The sequence below is a fragment of the Globicephala melas genome, chromosome 13, assembly GCF_963455315.2.
Source record: "Globicephala melas chromosome 13, mGloMel1.2, whole genome shotgun sequence".
Taxonomy (NCBI): Eukaryota; Metazoa; Chordata; class Mammalia; order Artiodactyla; family Delphinidae; genus Globicephala; species Globicephala melas.
Genome location: NC_083326.1, coordinates 80051824 through 80070309, shown reverse-complemented (window position 1 = coordinate 80070309; position 18486 = coordinate 80051824). Strand labels below are relative to the sequence as shown.

Genomic DNA, 18486 nt, shown 5'->3' with positions numbered 1-18486 from the left:
ACCAATTATATAATTATACAGGAAACACACGAGTGTTTTCTCATTGTGAAAAACATAGAACTGAAGAATATAGAATAAAAAGGGACGTTCCCCCTTTGCCGCCCTCCACCTCCCCTGACGCCTGGGTGATGGGTCCATGGAACGGATGTGTCATAGTTGATTTAACCACCCCCCTGTCCTGGGCCTTCTGCTTCTCCGTCGCAGTGCTGGCGTTGAACCTATTTGCCTACGTCTCTTTGGGGCCAGCCTCACCCACGATCCAGGAAGTATTTCCCACTGCTCCCCTGACATCTTGACTGGGTGTCTGAACAGTGCCTCCAATCTAGAATGAACTCAGTATCTTCCCCGACAAGCTGGGTTGCCTTCTCAGTCTTCCTCGCACCGGTCAGGGCCCCCATTCATCCATCTGGTCACCCCAGGCTTGACACCTTGACATCATCTGCTGCTTCTCCCTGGATCCTGCCATTCCGAGAGTCCCTCAGCCCTGTAAATACACCCACACTGTCTCCACCGTCCACCCTCTGCTGGCCATTTCTGAAGGCCTCCCCACAGTGTAGGCCCTCTTCCTCTTCGCTGGGTGAATGTAGTAATTTCTCGGCTTTCTGCTTCCAGGCTCACCTTCCTCCCATCTAGCTCAAACGGGGTCAGACTCGTGGACCTCAGACTCCAGGCTCATCAGCACCCCTTGCCCCATCCCAAACCTTTCAGGGCTTCCCTACATCTTAAGTGCATGAGACTCTCAGCCCTTTGCCCCACACATGCTCCCCTTTCCCGTTTTCTCCAGCTCCTCCGCTATTACACCTTTTGCAGTAGCCCCTCTACGCTCCACCTGGGGCCTACGCTGGCTCTCGGCCACCTCCGCACTGCTGCTGCTGCACCTTTTCTTTCGGTACACGGGCCTCTCACCGCCGTGGCCTCTCCCGTCGCAGAGCACAGGCTCCCGACGTGCAGTCTCAGCGGCCATGGCTCACAGGCCCAGCCGCCCCACGGCACGTGGGATCCTCCCGGACCAGGGCACGAACCCACGCCCCCTGCATCGGCAGGCGGACTCTCAACCACTGCGCCACCGGGGAAGCCCTGCTGCGCCTTTTTTTGAAAGGCCTTCCCCACTCCCCTCTGGCCCTCTCCCCTCCAGCCTCCCACATCCCGACCCTCTCCACAGCGGCCACATCCCCTCACCTGCTCAGTTCAAAGCCCTCCCTCCAGCCTGCACCCTCCCACAGCCCTCTGTACCTGTTTGCTTCATGGCCCTGGCCCTCTTAACCCATATCGTGTTTATTTGTGTTTATCTTACCTCTTCCAAGGGCAGGCATTCTGTCAGCTTCCTCTCGGTATTTTCCACGATGCCTAGCGTGGTACTTTGCAGATAGTAGGTGCTTGGTAAATATTTGAATGAATGAATGCACTCTTGTAACCTGCACAAGCAAGTACTCCTCGGATCACAGAACTGTGTTTTCCTCACCGTGGCTTCGGGTGCCTGAGACTTCTCTTCCCGCATTGAGCGTACGCTTCCCGAGGGCCCCCTCCCTCGGCGCAGGCATCGTGCCCGTAGCGGTTACCCCATTAAAACTCTCTGATTGATTCACGATCTACAGGAACGCCGCCACTCTCTGGAGAACAAGGTAAAGAGGCTAGAGACCATGGAGCGTAGAGAAAACAGACTGAAGGATGACATCCAGACAAAGTCCCAACAGATCCAGCAGATGGCTGATAAAATTCTGGTGAGCAGGAACCAAAGTTGACAAGTTCAAAGATAACAGGTTAGAGGTTGTAGAGGGAAGGGGGTCAACAGAAGAACCAACCACCGTCACAGGGGAGGTTATCGCCAGGCAGGTGAATTAAGAGGAAGTGGTTTTAGCGGACGCCACGTCAGAGACTAGCACGAGTAACCACAGGCTGGACATTTCAGCAATGGTAACAGATCCATCAGTATGATTTTTTTTTGCTCTGTTTGCTACTGCCTGACTTTTAAAAATGCGAACGTGCACACGCTATCATTTCCAATACATTTTTACAGGAGCATTTACGTACTTCTATCAGCAGAGTTTTGTATGGCCATTAAAGTTGCAAATGCCCGTTTGAAAAAGGTGTAGTGATTCAGGGCTTTAAGACCGACACCCAGATTCTTGGTTTTGCAGAGCAAAGAAATTAGTCACGCAGATTTTTTCGGAGTAGCATTTGTCATAGATCCATGTTCACCCACTCACTTTCTCTGCTCCAGTTGGTGCTTAATATTGTTATTATTTTCACTTTCCTTAGAGGTAGCAGATTGTTTTTTAGGTTTGTAACCACGATGATTTTGTTTTCGGCTCTGACGACCAAATTAACTTAATCAAAGAAGGCTTGGGTGGTGCTTGCCGACGTGTCAAAGTTTTGCACTTGCCAGGGTGAAAGGCAGGTGAACCTTTAAAGGACTCTCCTTGGATTTCAGTCCCCAAACCAAGAATTTGATGCCACTTTGGGGAGCCTGTTTGTAGCCCTTTCCTCCCTGCCCCGAGGACTGACTCTGGAGTAGTCGGGCATTCCTCTGCACCAGAAAGAGACAAGGTGGTGAGTGGGGTGCTTTCCACCTCCCTCTCTCTGTCTCTCCCTCTGCGTCACTTCTGGGAAACGAGTCACCAGCAACTATATGAACTCAAGAATGACCGACTTATAGGCCTATATACTTAATATCAAAAAAAAAAAAAGAAAACCCAGCCCTTCAAAACGTTACATTTCTGTTTGTCTATATTCATGAGTCATGTGGGCACTCTTGAACACACAGGTGAAAAGAGAAATGGTTAAATTGTTTTGCTCTGACACACAGTCTTTATAGATAATGTCTACACACAAAGGCAAATGTGATTGTCAGTCTATCCTTTCTGTTCTCTTGTTCCATCATCCAAGTATCTCTTGGCGATTGTCAAATGTGTGAATTTTACTGTGAGTCAAATGAATTCCCACTGAGATTCCACCACTGCTACCCCCTTGCTTGGTGCAAACGACGTGGTTAAGTCTTGTGGTTGCAAAGTGTTTCTCTGTTTAATGGTGATGTGTTCATTCATTCATTCAACAAATATTTAATGAGCTTCTACTATGTGCCAGGCGCTGTTCTAGGAGCTGGGAATAGAGCAGCAAACAGTACTGTTTGCATAACAGGACTGAAGAATCTGATCCAACACATGTAGAGAAGATAATGTTTTAAAAAATGACAACAACAACAAAAAATGCCAAACTGTCAAGAAGTCAGGTTTTAGAATGTCTGCTTTTCCAAGGTTCACTTGCCAATTAAAATGTGGGAGTGTAGAGTTCTGCATTCCTGGATTATATGTTGTAAACTCCCATGCATAAGTAGACCGGAAATTTGGTCTTAAGGTTGTCAGTCTCAGGTATCTGAGTTTTTGCCCTGTTTTCAGATTGATTTCCATTCCTGTGCTATCTTAGGAGGACTGAAACTAAGACAAGACGATTATCAAGTGATTTCTAAAATAAAGAAAAAGTAGGCAGATTTCTTTTTCCAAGTGTATCTTGCCACCTGTCCGAGTACCTTTGTGGCTGTGACTTCGTTTATCGGAAGGTGCCTTTTGCTCAAGAACCTGGTGCTTAGGTTGTGAAGTATCTGGGATGTGGGCAAAGAGGGGTCCTTAGTACTGTTACATAACGATGATGCTTGGAAACACATCCCAAATATCATTTGCATTAAAATATTTGCTATTCTGATAAGAACTTTCAAAACAGCTAATTGGGGTTCTCATTCTAGCAGAGTCTTTTGCTTTAATAAAAGACCTCATTGTCAGGGACCCTTTAATATACATAAAGCCCTTAAAGTATGTTTTTATTACTAAAAATCCTGTTTACATTCAACTTTTCAAGATAACATCTGTTAGCTTGCAGTAGATCTTGTGCACCTGGTCTTAACATTGAATACTTTACTGGCCCCCAAAGCAAAGTCAAATGCTTGCAGACTTTAGAATTTCAAAAGCTTAATCAGTAACATTTCATGTGTGTGTGAATCTAAAATTATTCTTTTCTCCATTTTATGGGCATATCCTGTATAATTTCCTCGTTCTTCAAAATTCTCATAATTATTTCCATTTCAAAGGAAAATTTCAAGATAGTATGAAGAGATGAAAACTTGGAGTAATGACTTTTGATATTAGTAATTAACTAATGGGTCCAGATTCATAAGAATTAATGTAAACGCAGATAGCTTCATTTAGAGAATGTTTTGGTGAGTTGAATGCTGCCTTTTATACGATCAGTTTATAATACGTTGGCAAATGAATTGGTATAATTTCCAAATGAACTACAATTTTGTTTGAAAGCAGAAATCTTGATAAAAGAATGAAAAGGACATTACATTTGAGCTATTTATTATTACTCCACGTTCTCTTCCTATCTTCAATGTATGTGTACACGTTTATGTCATTTTTAGTGAATTTTATGTTCTGCCTTGTTCCCATTAGCATTATATCATGTAAACTTCATATAAACATGGTATCATATGAACACCTCCAGATATTCACATGCTCCATATTACCAGTCAGTTAAAATAATCATTCAAAACTGAAAGTGTTTGAATTGTTATATTAGTTTTCCTTCTTCACTAGGGTTCCTGAGCAATCATTTTGTTAATGAGGAAAATACAAAAATTTTTTTTATCCTCATAATAAATTAACTTAAAACTTAAATTGACATTACTTTCCTCATTTAAGGCCGTCAAGACAGTGGTCAGGGGCTTTGTGCTGTACTGAATTTTCAAGTTGTGTTGCCTCGTCACTCTCACTTCTCTAGGCAGAGATGAAGAGCTGCCTTTGTTTGACCTGTCGCACTGACAGATTTCTGGTCCCAGCCCACCAGCCATGTGCTTATGTGTGTGAATACTCGGAGCTGGAAAACCCAGGGCCAGGGCGTGGTGGTGGTTTCCTCTCCCAAGAGCCTTAAGGGCTAGTCACGAAGAAACAGATGCCTGTTGCCTTTGGTGCCTGTGCCAAAGTGGTGTCTCCTGTGAACATCTAACATGCATCGGCTCCGTCCTTCCCTCGCACACCTGACCGTCTGTTCTTTTGTGTCCAGGAACTGGAGGAGAAGCACCGAGAAGCCCAGGTCTCAGCCCAGCACCTGGAGGTGCACCTGAAACAGAAAGAACAGCACTACGAGGAAAAAATTAAAGTAAAGACACTTTACAGTCTTCCCTGCCCTTCCTCCTATAGCACCATGTAGTTCCTTTCTCTTCCCAGGCACTTCGGGCCACTTCTTGCTAGAACAGAGGACTCTCCGTGGTAAATGCTGTCCTCAGGCCATGGTGGGAGGTCTTGGGGTGTTATCCTTGGGGCGGATTGGATATCAGAAGTTCAAAAATAGTTTATTATTTAAGAAAATTTGATCATCATGTGTCTCAATTCCATCTTTAAAATGTTTTTTGATCCACTGTCACTGAGTCCATGATAATTTAGATTTAGAGAGATTCACCATCTCCTTGCTTTTAATTTCCTTCTTGCATCTTAGACCTGGAATTCTTTTCCTTTTTTTATAAAGTATATCCTTGAGGACTTTCTTTAGTGAAGGTCTGCTGGTGCCAGGCTCTCTGTTTTGTGTGTCTGAAAATGTCTCTATTTCATCCTTGTTCTTGAAAGATGTTTTGACTGGGGATAGAATTCTAGGTTGGCAGTTATTGCTTTTAATACTTTTTGAAGATATCATTCCATTGACGTTTGGCTTTTATTATTGCAGTTGACGGTCAGCTGTCAGTCTAACAGTTGCTTTCTTTAAAAGCAGTCTTTTTTCTTTTAAAACTTTGTTTTATCTTTAATTTTCTGAAGTTCTACTGTGATGTGTCTAGATGTGGAGTTATTTTTGTTTATCCTCCTTGAGATATACTGGACTTTGGAACATATGTATATATTTTAAAAAATCAATTCTGTAAAGTTATTGGTTGTTATATCTCAAGTATTGTCTCTTCCCCTTCTCTCTTTAATTCCCTTGTGAGAATTTGATTAGACGTGTTAGATTACCACCAATCTATCTTTTTTTTTTTTTGTATTTTCCATTTCCTTGTCTTTTGGTGCTACATTCTGGTTAAGCTCTAACTGATTTTCCAGTGTACTAATCCTTACCTGTCTAATTTGCTGTTAAACCCATCCATTGAGGTATTTTAAAATTAATTAATTAATTTTTGGCTGTGTTGGGTCTTTGTTGCTGTGCATGGGCTTCTCTCAAGTTGTGGCGAGCGGGCTTCTCATTGCAGTGGCTTCTCTTGTTGTGGAGCACAGGCTCTAGGCACATGGGCTTCAGTAGTTGTGGCTCGCAGGCTCTAGAGTACAGGCTCAGTAGTTGTGGCGCACGGGCTTAGTTGCTCCGTGACATGTGAGATCTTGCCAGACCAGGTCCCGAACCCGTGTCTCCTGCATTGGCAGGTGGATTCTTAACCACTGTGCCACCAGGGAAGTCCCCATCCATTGAGTTTTAAATTTCAGTTATTGTTTCTATTTGTTTCTTGACATTCTGTTTGGTTCTTCCCCAAGTTTACTAGATTATTTAAGTCAATAACTTTCTATTTGCTGCATTGATTTGAAGCTTATCTTCTGCTTCTTTAAACGCATCAGCATAGTTGTTTTATGATCTGTATCTGATGATTCCAATATCTGAAGGTCTGTTTCTACTCTGTTGTTTCTCTTGGCTCTTTTCCATGGTGTCTCTCTTTTTCGTGTGCCTTGTCAGCTGCTCGTTTTCCTTGGAAAATTAATAATGAGAATTCTTTGAGGCCTTGAATGAAAATGTGTGCCCACCTTGTGGGTGGCTCTGGGCTTTGACTTCTTTGTCTTCTTACCCTTTGAGGCAATTAAAAATGAAGCTCAAGTTTATCTGGTTCAGCAAATGCCTCAAGTTCAAAATAGCTGGGTTTTTGCTTTCACTTAGATTTTAGTCTGTAATTTCTTACTCTCTTGCCAACATTTAGGTGCTTTTGGAAAATGTTTTCCATATTCTATCTAGCATTTTAAATCATTGTTCCTAGAAGAACTGGCCTAAATAGTCCAGCCTATCATATAAAATAATAAATTCAATTATTATTTTACTTACTGAAATTATTTCAATTCAGTTATTATTAATAAGTTCAGTGATCAGAAATGACTGCCAGCCTATCTATTTCCTTTTGAAATCACATCACATTTTCATTATGATTTTGGACTGAGCCTTTAACTAATTCTTACGTTCTTGAGAATCAGACATTGTTCATTACCATCTCAAATATTGTCTCTTTCCCTTCCAAGTCAGACAGTGAAGGAGGCTTTTAATTTTTGTGATGATCATGTTATTGATTTGGTTGGTATTCTCAAAGAGTTGGCTGTTCCTTTTCTGGAGAACCACACATGTACGTGCTCACACAGCATCTTCACCATCACTACCCTGACACTTTCTTTCTTTTACCCCTCGTGCTACTTTTGGTTATTTTTCATTGAAAGAAATACCAGGAAAATAACCCAGAAGGGACCACACTGTGTTTTAGTGTGACCCTCTACATTAGTGCATTTATCTACCAATCCTTTTTGGTGTCCAGACTTTTATCCTTGAGATAAACTGACTTTCAGAAAATTATGAGAATGTATACAGTAGTCCACTGGTATCTTTGCATGATGAAAATAACCTTTGCAAGTTCATTCTCTAATTTGGGTCAGTAAATTGACTTTTCTGTCAAAAAGCCATGTTCTATCGATACCTTCAATTGATATAAATGTCTACAGTGGAATCTCTCATTTCAAACAAATTCCTTGCTTCCCTCCCATGCATCTTCTTGTTCATCCTCCTGTCAGTTTAACCCACTCAAAGCCGGGTTGTGTACATCCTTGAGAAAGGCTTGCTCCTTGTGGCTCACACTTACCTATGTTGGTATCCACCACTGCCAAAGTGGAGGTCTTAGTTTGAGCAGAGTCATCCTGAAAATGTGCTTCATTGCTTTAGCACTGCATAAAAAAGGGCATTCCTGGTCTAGACATTAAGTGGTCTCTGCTACCTTCTAGATGGTGAGCACTTGGCTTTATAGATCCTAGAGAACGTTAGGGAGAGATCTGTTTTCTTCTGTCTTCCCTCCTGGCATCTTTATGAAACCATTTCTTTTTAGTCTGCCCTGCTTTGTGTTCCTGTTCCGTCCCCTGTGAGGCCATTTTGGTAATAATTGTGATCATACCCCAGATTCTGTCCTTTTCTTGTTCATAATTTTAGAATCGTGCCCTGACGTCCAGGAGAGCAGGCCACTTACCCTCTTGAGGTTCATCCCTTCTCCCATGACCCCGTCCTCCACCTCTTATTCTTCTCTGCCAGCTCTCACTCTCTTTTTTTCATCAGTCAGTTCTAGTTTAAAGCCCTCTTTGAAATCTGTTCTTTCCTTTCTTTATCATGTGGACCCCCTCCCTGTTCATTGGCTCTTTTCAGGGACTGTGTCCCCATGAGCTACGAAGGACCCATCACAATAGATAATGTGGGAAAGGCAGATTTCAGTTCCCATCTGTGACCCCAATTCTTTGGGCTTTCTTCCCAGTATCAGATGCAGTCGCCATCATTCAGAGAACCACAGTGATGAGAAACACAGGGTCGTGGTCAAAGGCTTGGCAAGTTATGACGTTGCCTTCCTTTTCTCCTCTCTTTTTCACCAGTTGTTCTGGCAGCTGGTGGGGCTGTGTGTGTCCCTCGCAGAACATTAGATCAAGCTGGTGGATGGTGACACCATTACAGTTTTATTTTTTCCTCTTGGGAACAGTAGGTGCTTACAGTGGCATTCTCAGCACTGAGAACACATGATTTCTCTTCCCCTGGGAAAGATTTCTCTTTCCAGTGACTTTTTATTTTCACCCCCAGCTGGATCAGAGGAACGAGGAAAGAGGCTTTTTTTTTTTTCCCCCTTTCCTTTATGCTGTCTCTTCAGTCTATTGACTCCCCACCTACTTTATCGGTGGGCAGAATCCACTCGGCCCTGGCTGTTTCTGAACGTCAGCCTTGGTCACACAGACTTCCTCGGTCTTCAGCTTTCCATCCCTCCACACACAGCCTGGAGATAACGAGATTAATTTTGTACAAATTAAGAGCAAGCAGTGTTCTGAAAACTACTGGCGCATTGACTACGATAACAGTGCCCCTAGGTAATAGCTGCAAATCGTAAGATCTCTAGAGAGATCTTTTTTTTTCCCTCTCGTTCTGGAGTCCACCTCCCCTTTGGCTATACCTCTCAGGTCATTTTGGCTGCTGATTTAAAAATAAGTTCTTAGTTCACGTCCTCTGGTTACTTGCCATTTGATGGTCATACTTCTGAATCTCATCCTGGCTGATAGACAGACCCCCGCTCCCTCGCTCTGCCCCGGAGTTGGGGCAGCGTGGCTTCTCCACTGCTTTTCCCCTCCTTCCCTGTGTTTCTCCAGTGCCTCTGGTTAGTCTGCCAGACACTAACTTCTCCTTTTGTTTTTCCTCAGGTGTTGGACAATCAGATAAAGAAAGACCTAGCCGACAAGGAGACTTTGGAGAATCTGATGCAGAGACACGAAGAGGAGGCCCACGAGAAAGGCAAGATTCTCAGCGAGCAGAAGGCGGTAGGTAGACAGAATCACAAAGCCGGTTTCCAAGGAAGGGTGTGTGAACCACGCCAGGAGTCCCCCACCAGAGAAGAGTCCATTTGGTCTGTTTTATCCCGTGGAGTCTGCTGCTAACAGAAAGTTCTCTCTGCAACCCCTTCTCGTAAAAGCAGCGGCAGTGGTGGCTCGGGGTGGCCAGTTTTGCCCTTCACGCCCTTCTTTAAGAATTCACGCTGACCTGCGTCAACTAGAACCCTGTCTTTCAACACGCCAACCCCCTGCCACCTCCCCGACGAAGTGCCCGGTGGCCTGTGGCCTCCCTTAGGCATCTCGTTTCCTTTCAAATCTGTGTAGGCAGATGTTTCAGAAACTTGCAGCTTAAGAGTTTCCCCTGTTGTGCTTGTTAATCTACTTATTATCTCAGACCCTACCGAGACTTTTCACAACAGAATCTCTAAAGGAGGGTCCTGGGAAGTAATATTTTTAACGCCCCCCCCGCCCCTTTCCTGCCCTGGCCAATTCTTATGATTCATTAAGTTGGGGAAGCTTTGATGCAGAGAATCTAGGACAGTAGGGGCTGGGTGAGAAGGAATCACCCAGAGAATGACAAGCTTGTGGGTGATGAGAAATAGGAACTTGCAGATGCAAGTTTAGAGGCTGTGGCAGGCTCAGGGCGCATGTGGACGACACGGGGATTTCACGAGGCCTGTCAACTCACGGAATGCCAGGTTCCTCAAGAGGTCCTCCCGCGTGTGCTTACTGCAGGCCCCTTAGCTAGTGAGGGGGATATGCAGTCTCCGTTTGATAAAATAAATGAGTGCCATCGTTGGAGCAGTGAGCTCTACGCTCCTCAGGGTACAGGCTAGTTGAGTCTCTGGTCCGATGGCCTGCCTTTCACATGACACTTTTCCTCACTTACGTGGCCCACTTCCCTCTCATTCCGGTGTTACCGTCTGTGTGTGAGGTTCCAAAGATCCCCCGTGTTTCAGATGATCAACGCCATGGATTCCAAGATCAGATCCCTGGAACAGAGGATAGTGGAATTGTCGGAAGCCAATAAACTTGCTGCAAACAGCAGTCTCTTTACCCAGAGGAACATGTAAGTGTTCAGATTCTGTGTGCTTGATTCCGCTTTGGTCTTCTCTCCTGGGCACAAACTCTGTTCTTCTGTCGGCGGAGCAGGAGTGGATTTAACGACTCCTGTGGCGGGGCCCAGCCTCCGTATACCTACGTCATTTTGCCCTCTCTGAAGTGGTCTCACTCTACTGGCCCTCTCTTTTGAGCTGCGTTTTCTTACATGCTTCAAGTTACCATCCCATCACAGAGTGTTTTGCTCTCTCTAATGAGGTAATTTACAGTTTGCTTCTGGAGACCTCGTTCCCCAGACTCGCCTCCTGCAATTAGCCAGAGGTGATCTCGGGTGTGCCCAACTGGGCCATCCATTTCGCTGTTGTGAAGTTGGGCCCTTGGGGGTGAGTTTTGGGGTTTGGCAAGGACTCTCCTGTGTTCCCGGAGCACTTTGATCTTAATCTTTTCCCCCAAAGAATTACAATCTCCTTAAGAGATCTTAAACATTCCCATCTTAGTTTAAACCAGCTTGGTAGGCCGCTGTCTGATCTTTGAGTCATTCCAGCTTCTGAGCGGCCTGGTGAAGAGGTGAGCAAGGTCAACAGAGAAGTAGAAGGAGTAGCATTCTTTCTCCTCACCGCCCTCTCTTCCCCAGGGCCTGTCTTAGTGAGTCGTCAGGGTGCTCCTGTACTCTCAGGAGGCCCTTTCTGCTCTCCTCTACAGACTGGAAAAATAAAAAGGTCTACCAAAGGAGTGAAATGATAGTATCTCTTGCATCCCCCTTGACCATACTGAATCCCATTGACGAGGGACTCTGAGCGGTGGGGACTAAACGGGCCCCAGGTCCCCATGCTGGGGCCACGCACACGAGGCCGGGTCAGGGTGGCGCTAACCTGGGAACGAGTGTGGTCCACTTGCTCAGATGCACCTCTCGCTCCGCTTCTGCCCGTCCTTCTGCGGGGACATGCTCACCTCTAACGAGACTGTGATTTTGCTTGGCTCCTCCCACCACCCCCACCAGGAAGGCCCAGGAAGAAATGATTTCAGAACTCAGGCAGCAGAAGTTTTACCTGGAGACACAGGCTGGGAAACTGGAGGCCCAGAACCGGAAGCTGGAGGAGCAGCTGGAAAAAATCAGCCACCAAGACCACAGCGACAAGAATCGTCTGCTGGAGCTGGAGACCAGGCTGAGGGAGGTGAGAGTGAGGGGTGATCTCCCGAGGTTATTTTTTGGAGGACCCAGGGGCCCCCAATCATCCAAGTGTCAAGCACAAATCGGTACTTGCATGAGAGCCATTGTGTGTGGTGGTGAAGAGTACAGACAGGGCCATGGGGGTCTGCGTTAGAATTCCACTTCCCCTTTTTAGGAGTTTGGTAAACTCGGGTCGGGCAGGCTACCCTACCGCCTCTGTGCTTGAGTTTCCTCATCTGTAAAACGGCCATGAAAACATATCTCCGTCATGGGGTCACGTGAGGATGACGTAAATTGGTGCATCTTCAAATTGGGGGCGAAGTGATTCCTCCTGTATCCTGATTCATTGAGGGTCACGTGACTGTGTCCATGCACGGAGTTTAGCACATAGTACATAGTACGGCTCAATGACAGTGACAGAGCGCCCCCCCCGCCCCATGACAGTGGGAGACTAAAAGAGAAATCTAAACTCTAGGTTTGTCTGATGGAAGGTGATTTGCTTCAGAGGTATTGGGTTGGCCAAAAAGTTCGTCTGGGTTTTTACATAAGATGGAAAAACCCGAGTGAACTTTTTGGCCAACCTAATATAAGGACGCTGGGAAGAACAGCCGGGTTTGGGGAGGGAAATACCACACATTTGGTTGTGACTGAAGCTGTGACTTGACATGGCTCACTGTGTATTTATCAAATGACTGCTGTGTGCTAATTAGTAGCCAGATAGACAGTGGTGACAAGACAGACTCACCCCTGATCTCGGGGGCTGTCAGCCTAGCAGGTGGGTTTAGCTGGCAGAGGCAGGACCGGAGTTCAGGAGGGTGGTCCTTGGAAGTGGGACATCCCGGCTGGGCGTAGAGACACTGGGCTCAAATATTTGTGATGGAATTCTTCAAAGCGGAGATGATCTCTCTTAAGGCAAAGACCATTAAGGCAGACAGTCTTTAGTTAAGGACCAAACCTTGAATTCTGACGCTTAGGAATGTCTTCATTTGTACCGGAGTATTAAAATGAGGCCACTTCTCCCAAGGGCAGGAGTTGTCAAGGTGTGGACCCCTCTCTGTTAGGATCACATGGCCTGTGTGTTGAAATGCAGATTCCTGGGCGGCTTCCTCCCTCAGCTTTTTGAATGGAATCGGGGTGGGGTGGGGGTGAGGAGCAGGGATTTGCATTTTTAACCAGTGCCCTGGGTGATGCTTATGCTTCCGGAGTTTGAGGGCCATTGTTCTAGGTTATCCAGAAGCCTTAGGCGGTGGTTTTGCTTTTCTAATCCAGGCGATATTTTTACTCTTCAGTAAGTTTAACCACACTTCCCCGTAGTGTCAGCCTTAGGAGTGTGAGTGTAAATAACTCGGATAGATTTCTCTGAGCGTGGGAACGCTGGCTGGCTGTCTTTTGCTTTCCCTTCCCACAAATGTCTCTCTTGTGTGTCTGCCCTGCGGCTGTAGCTCCTCTGGGCATTAACCTGCCCCAGGGAAGGCGTGGTGCTTTGTTCTCCAGTCAGTATAGCCAGCCCCACAGGGGCGGTGGGAGAAATTTAGGATGCTTCCCGAGGGGCTCAGGGCTGTATATGCTCCAGGGGAGTCTGGAGTTTAGCTTTATTTATTTATTTATTTTAAAATTTTTATGGGAGTATAGTTGATTTACAATGCTGTGTTAGTTTCTGCTGTACAGCAAAGTGAACGAGTTATACATACATGTATAGCTACTCTTTTTTTAGATTCTTTTCCCATACAGATCATTACAGAGTATTGAGTAGAGTTCCCTGTGCTCTATAGTAGGTCCTTATTAGTTATCTATTTTATGTATAGTAGTGTGTATATGTCAGTCCCAAATCTCCCAATTTATCCCTCTCCCCCTTTCCCCCTCCCCGGTAACCATAAGTTTGTTTTCTACATCTGTGAGTCTATTTCTGTTTTGTAAATAAGTTCATTTGTATCATTCTTTTTAGATTCCACATATAAGTGATATCATATGATATTTGTCTTTCTCTGACTTACTTCACTAGTATGACAATCTCTAGGTCTATCCATGTTGCTGAAAATGACATTATTTTGTTCTTTTTTGTGGCTGAGTAATATTCCATTGTATATATGTACCACATCTTCTTTATCCAATCCTCTGTCGATGGGCATTTAGGTTGCTTCCATGTCCTGGCTATTGTAAATAGTGCCACAATGAATATTGGGGTGCATGTGTCTTTCTGAATTATGGTTTTCTCCAGGTATATGCCCAAGAGTGGGATTGCTGGATCACATCGTAGCTCTATTTTTAGTTTTTTTTTTTTTTGTGGTACACAGGCCTCTCTCACTGTTGTGGCCTCTCCTGTTGCGGAGCACAGGCTCCGGATGCGCAGGCTCAGTGGCCATGGCTCACGGGCCCAGCCGCTCCGCGGCATGTGGGATCTTCCCGGACCGGGGCACGAACCCGTGTCCCCTGCATCAGCAGGCGGACTCTCAACCACTGCGCCACCCGGGAAGCCCTAGTTTTAGTTTTTTAAGGAACCTCCATACTGTTCTCCATAGTGGCTGCACCAATTTACATTCCCACCAGCAGTGCAGGAGGGTTCCCTTTTCTCCACACCCTCCCCAGCAGTTATTGTTTGTAGATTTTTTGATGGTGGCCATTCTCACCCGTTTGAGGTGATACCTCACTGTGGTTTTTTGTTTTTTTTTTTTTTTTTTTTTGCGGTACGTGGGCCTCTCACTGCTGTGGCCTCTCCCGTTGTGGAGCACAGGCTCCAGACGCGCAGGCCCAGCGGCCATGGCTCATGGGCCCAGCCCCTCCGCGGCATGTGGGATCCTCCTGGACCGGGGCACGAACCCATGTCCCCTGCGTCGGCAGGTGGACTCCCAACCACTGCGCCACCAGGGAAGCCCCTCACTGTCGTTTTGATTTGCATTTCTCTAATAATTAGCCATCTTGAGCATCTTTTCATGTGCTTTTTGGCCATCTTTGGAGAAATGTCTGTTTAGATCTTCTGCCCATTGTTTGATTGGGTTGATTGTTTTTTTGACGTTGAGCTGCATGAGCTGTTTGTATATTTTGGAGATTAATCCCTTGTCAGTCACTTTGTTTGCACATATTTTCTCCTGGAGTTTAGCTTTAAATCTAGCCAGGCGGTCCGCCTTCTCTTTGCCACCTGCTGCCATTGAGATTGAGGGTAGAGGCCTCAGCCTCGGGTTTGACCCACCTGCAAGGGTCCTGGGCGTCCTTCCCCCCAGCCTGTGGGTGCAGTGTTAGCAGTTTTCCAGCAGCGTGTGTGGCGCAGGGCCCCTGGGTTCTTCCTGCATCGGACAGCATTCTGCTCCCCAACTTCCTCCTGAAGTGTGACAGTGATGTCACCGGCCTCTCATGGTTTTGCCAAGTGGCCTTGGGAGTTTTCAGGCATGCTAGCAGAGTCGCAGCCTCCTCCGACTGCTGGCCTTTTAATAAGACCAACAGTAAGTAGTTAACCCTGCCACTTTTTAGCTGTGTGACGTCTTCTCAGTTCCTGAATCTCTCGGGGCCGCAGTTTGCTTGTCTGTAAAATAGAGGTCATAGTCATACCATCCTTGTTGGGTTGTTAGGACGATGAAATGGGTGAAGACAGTGCCTGGCACGCTGTACATGGGTACTACACCTGCTGCTGTCACATCATCGTTGTCGCCACCGCCGCAGCCATTGTTCTCCTCGTCATTCTCACTAGAGAGAGATCATAGCCTTGGCTTCGGCTGCCGTGGACTTCTTAAGGGCTCCCAGATCCAGCCGACCCGCCCAGACCTGTCTCTTGAGTTTCTGACCTGTTGTCCCAGTAGACACTGGACACCTCCACTCAGATGTCTCCCTTGCAGCTCACGTTCAACGTGTCAAGAGTGAATTTCTTACCCTTATCCTCAGATTGGCCCTTCCTCTACTGTCCCCTGTCGTGGCCAGTGGTCTGTCTGTGTAATTCAGATGCCCAGCAACGTAGGTGTCACATTTGCCTCCTCTCTGTCCTTTGTTCTCTGTCCCACTCTGAGTTAACCACTACATCCTGTCAGTTCTCTAGGCTGAATCTTTTAAAGTCTTTCTCCTCTTCATGCCTATGGCCTTTGGGACTTGGGTATCACCTTTTCCAGGGAGCCTTCTCCATCCCCTTGGAGCTGGATGGGATGTCCTTTGGGTCCCCGTGGCCTTTCATGTTTAGCTTGTACCCTTTCGCTTTCAGTGGGCTCTCCAAGGGCAGCAAGCATCTCTTATTTGCTTGGCATCCCCATGTCTGACGCAGGGTCTGGTCCCTAGGACAGCTTGTCAGTGTTGGTTACGTCAGCAGATGTGCCGGGGTCTCCCACATCTCCATGCCTTGGACGTCTTGCTTCCTCTGCTTGGAATTTTCTTTCCCTTCTTAGATGCTTGTTTGGCTCCTGGATTCTTCAACACAGAGATCCCCAGTCACCTCCTCTCCCCCTCTGCTGTGTTCCCATCACATCCCTGCATCTCCTGACCATTGCACTCGACCACAATGTATGGCAATGGTTGGTTTTTATTTTTCTCCCCAACTTGAAGGCAGAGACTATTTTTCATCTCCGTATTTCCTTTTACACAGAATTTGCCAAGTAATGTATTTTTCTTTTTTTTATGTTAATAGTGAGTACCTTTAATACTTATTTATTTATTCATTATTTATTTATTTATTTTGGCTGTGCCGGGTCTTAGTTGCAGCATGCGGGATCTTCACTTGCAGCATTCGGACTTCTTAGTTGCGGCATATGGATTCTTAGTTGCGGCGTGCATGTGAGATCTAGTTCCCTGACCAGGGATTCAAACCCGGGCCCCCTGTATTGGGAGCGTGGAGTCTTACCCACTGGACCACCAGGAAAGTCCCAAGTTTTTCTTGAATTTTTCTTGAATGGACGAAAGGTTGAGTAGATAGATGGATAGATGGGCAGATGGAGGGAAGAATGATTAGTACACAATATGACCTTCATTTGGGTTACCTAATCAGAACAAATCAGAGCAGAAATATTTAAAATAAGTAGAATTCAGTCTGTTGTTCCACTTGTACTCCCATTCTAAAGGTGTCCTTGTTACTAATACAATGTTATTTATATCTGTTTACTTTTAAACTTTTTTCTAATAAGAACAACCATCATCATTTTCATAGGGGATTCTTGCTGTGTGGTTTTCTTTTTTAGAAGCTTTCCCAAGCATTCGAATATATGAAAGGAAGGGATGGTTTGTATTGATAATATATGTTGTATATACTCTTATGTGTTCTCACTCCTGTTGATTTTTGAGACTTATCGAAGTCAGAGCTGTTTTATTGCATTTTTTTTCCTTCTCAGTTGAGTGCTGAGAATTTGATTCCATGACCAAATTTAAGATGCAGATTGCATGGCAGGTTGCGTCTTGGCTTTCTCTTCAGTTAAGGTCAACGAGCATCTCTCTCTCTGTCTCAGGTCAGTCTAGAGCATGAAGAGCAGAAACTGGAGCTCAAGCGTCAGCTCACGGAGCTGCAGCTCTCTCTGCAGGAGCGCGAGTCTCAGCTGACAGCCCTGCAGGCAGCCCGGGCAGCTCTGGAGAGCCAGCTCCGCCAGGCAAAGACAGAGCTGGAAGAGACAACAGCGGAAGCAGAAGAAGAGATCCAGGCGCTCACGGTAGGATGAGTGTAGAGCTGAGAATATTTGCTTACCCTCAGAAATGCCAAGAGAGAAAAAATAAACCAGAGGGATGCTTAATGGGAAGAAAATTGGCTTATGTAGGCTGCTTCCTCTTTGGAATTAGTAAACTAGATCAACTGGGCAATATCTGAGCTTTCCTAAGGATCTTGAAAAGTCCCTCCTTTATTTATGCATTTCCCTCTTTTTAAAATAATCATCACTATATTTTAAACTTTAGCTTAACCAAAGTCTGTTTACTTGGGTCTTCTACTTTAGTTTTCAATAAACATTAAAAAAATAATAATCTTATATCTTACAGTAGTCTTTCTACCATATTTTTGTTTTTGTTTTGGTTAACCTCATTTGTGTTCCTTTTTTTTTTCAAGCTGTAGATTCTGTTTCGAGTCTTTATAGTATGCATTTGGTAGGTTCTGGATGGAAATGATTCTAATGAATGAGAGATTGTTTCTCTAAAAGGGACCTGGCTTCCCTGCTCTTTCTGAGAGACTGGTTTGCTCACATGAAGAGTGTTCTCAGGAGGTATATTGTTGGTGGGCGGCCCCTGGATTTAGACATTAGTTCTTTCTGCAAGTCTCAAAATGTGACTTCGTTGGCCAATCTCCCACAGTTGATCCTTCTCACACGGACTGACCCAGGCTAACAAAACTGACAGAAATTTACATGTAAAAATGCCAATTTACCAGCTTTACAGAGGGAAATACAACCGCCAAGTTGACCAGGATAATCTTCACATTCTTCCCCTTCAGAGAAATCTACTTATAAATCCCATTTCTCTTGGAAGGCTGCTTGGTGGACCTGGACTCTGGGCACAGAGAGCTGAATGAGTTTAATGGCTGGTATCAACCAAGTGCATACATTTCTAATGGTAACATACTGTACTTGCCAAGTGGACGGGCACACTCATGCCTGCTGGTCAGGGTACCCCCTTCTGTGGGCAGGGCACAATGCAGCTGATGTTCAGAGTCTTTTTCAATAAGGTACCAAATGGGTATCTTATTCATTCTGACTCATTTTGGATCCTGTCCCCATCTCCATCAGCAAACACCTCTAA

At 45.5% G+C, this 18486-nt stretch overlaps 1 protein-coding gene across 1 annotated transcript in view; it reads left to right on the top strand.

Moving 5' to 3' along the window:
* Positions 1 to 18486, top strand: part of CIT (citron rho-interacting serine/threonine kinase) — a 171074-nt gene that overhangs the window by 100433 nt on the left and 52155 nt on the right. The window contains 6 exon segments of the mRNA XM_030860370.2: positions 1596 to 1721; positions 5056 to 5151; positions 9441 to 9557; positions 10529 to 10638; positions 11629 to 11803; positions 17214 to 17411. Of these exon segments, the coding sequence (XP_030716230.2) occupies positions 1596 to 1721; positions 5056 to 5151; positions 9441 to 9557; positions 10529 to 10638; positions 11629 to 11803; positions 17214 to 17411 (822 nt within the window).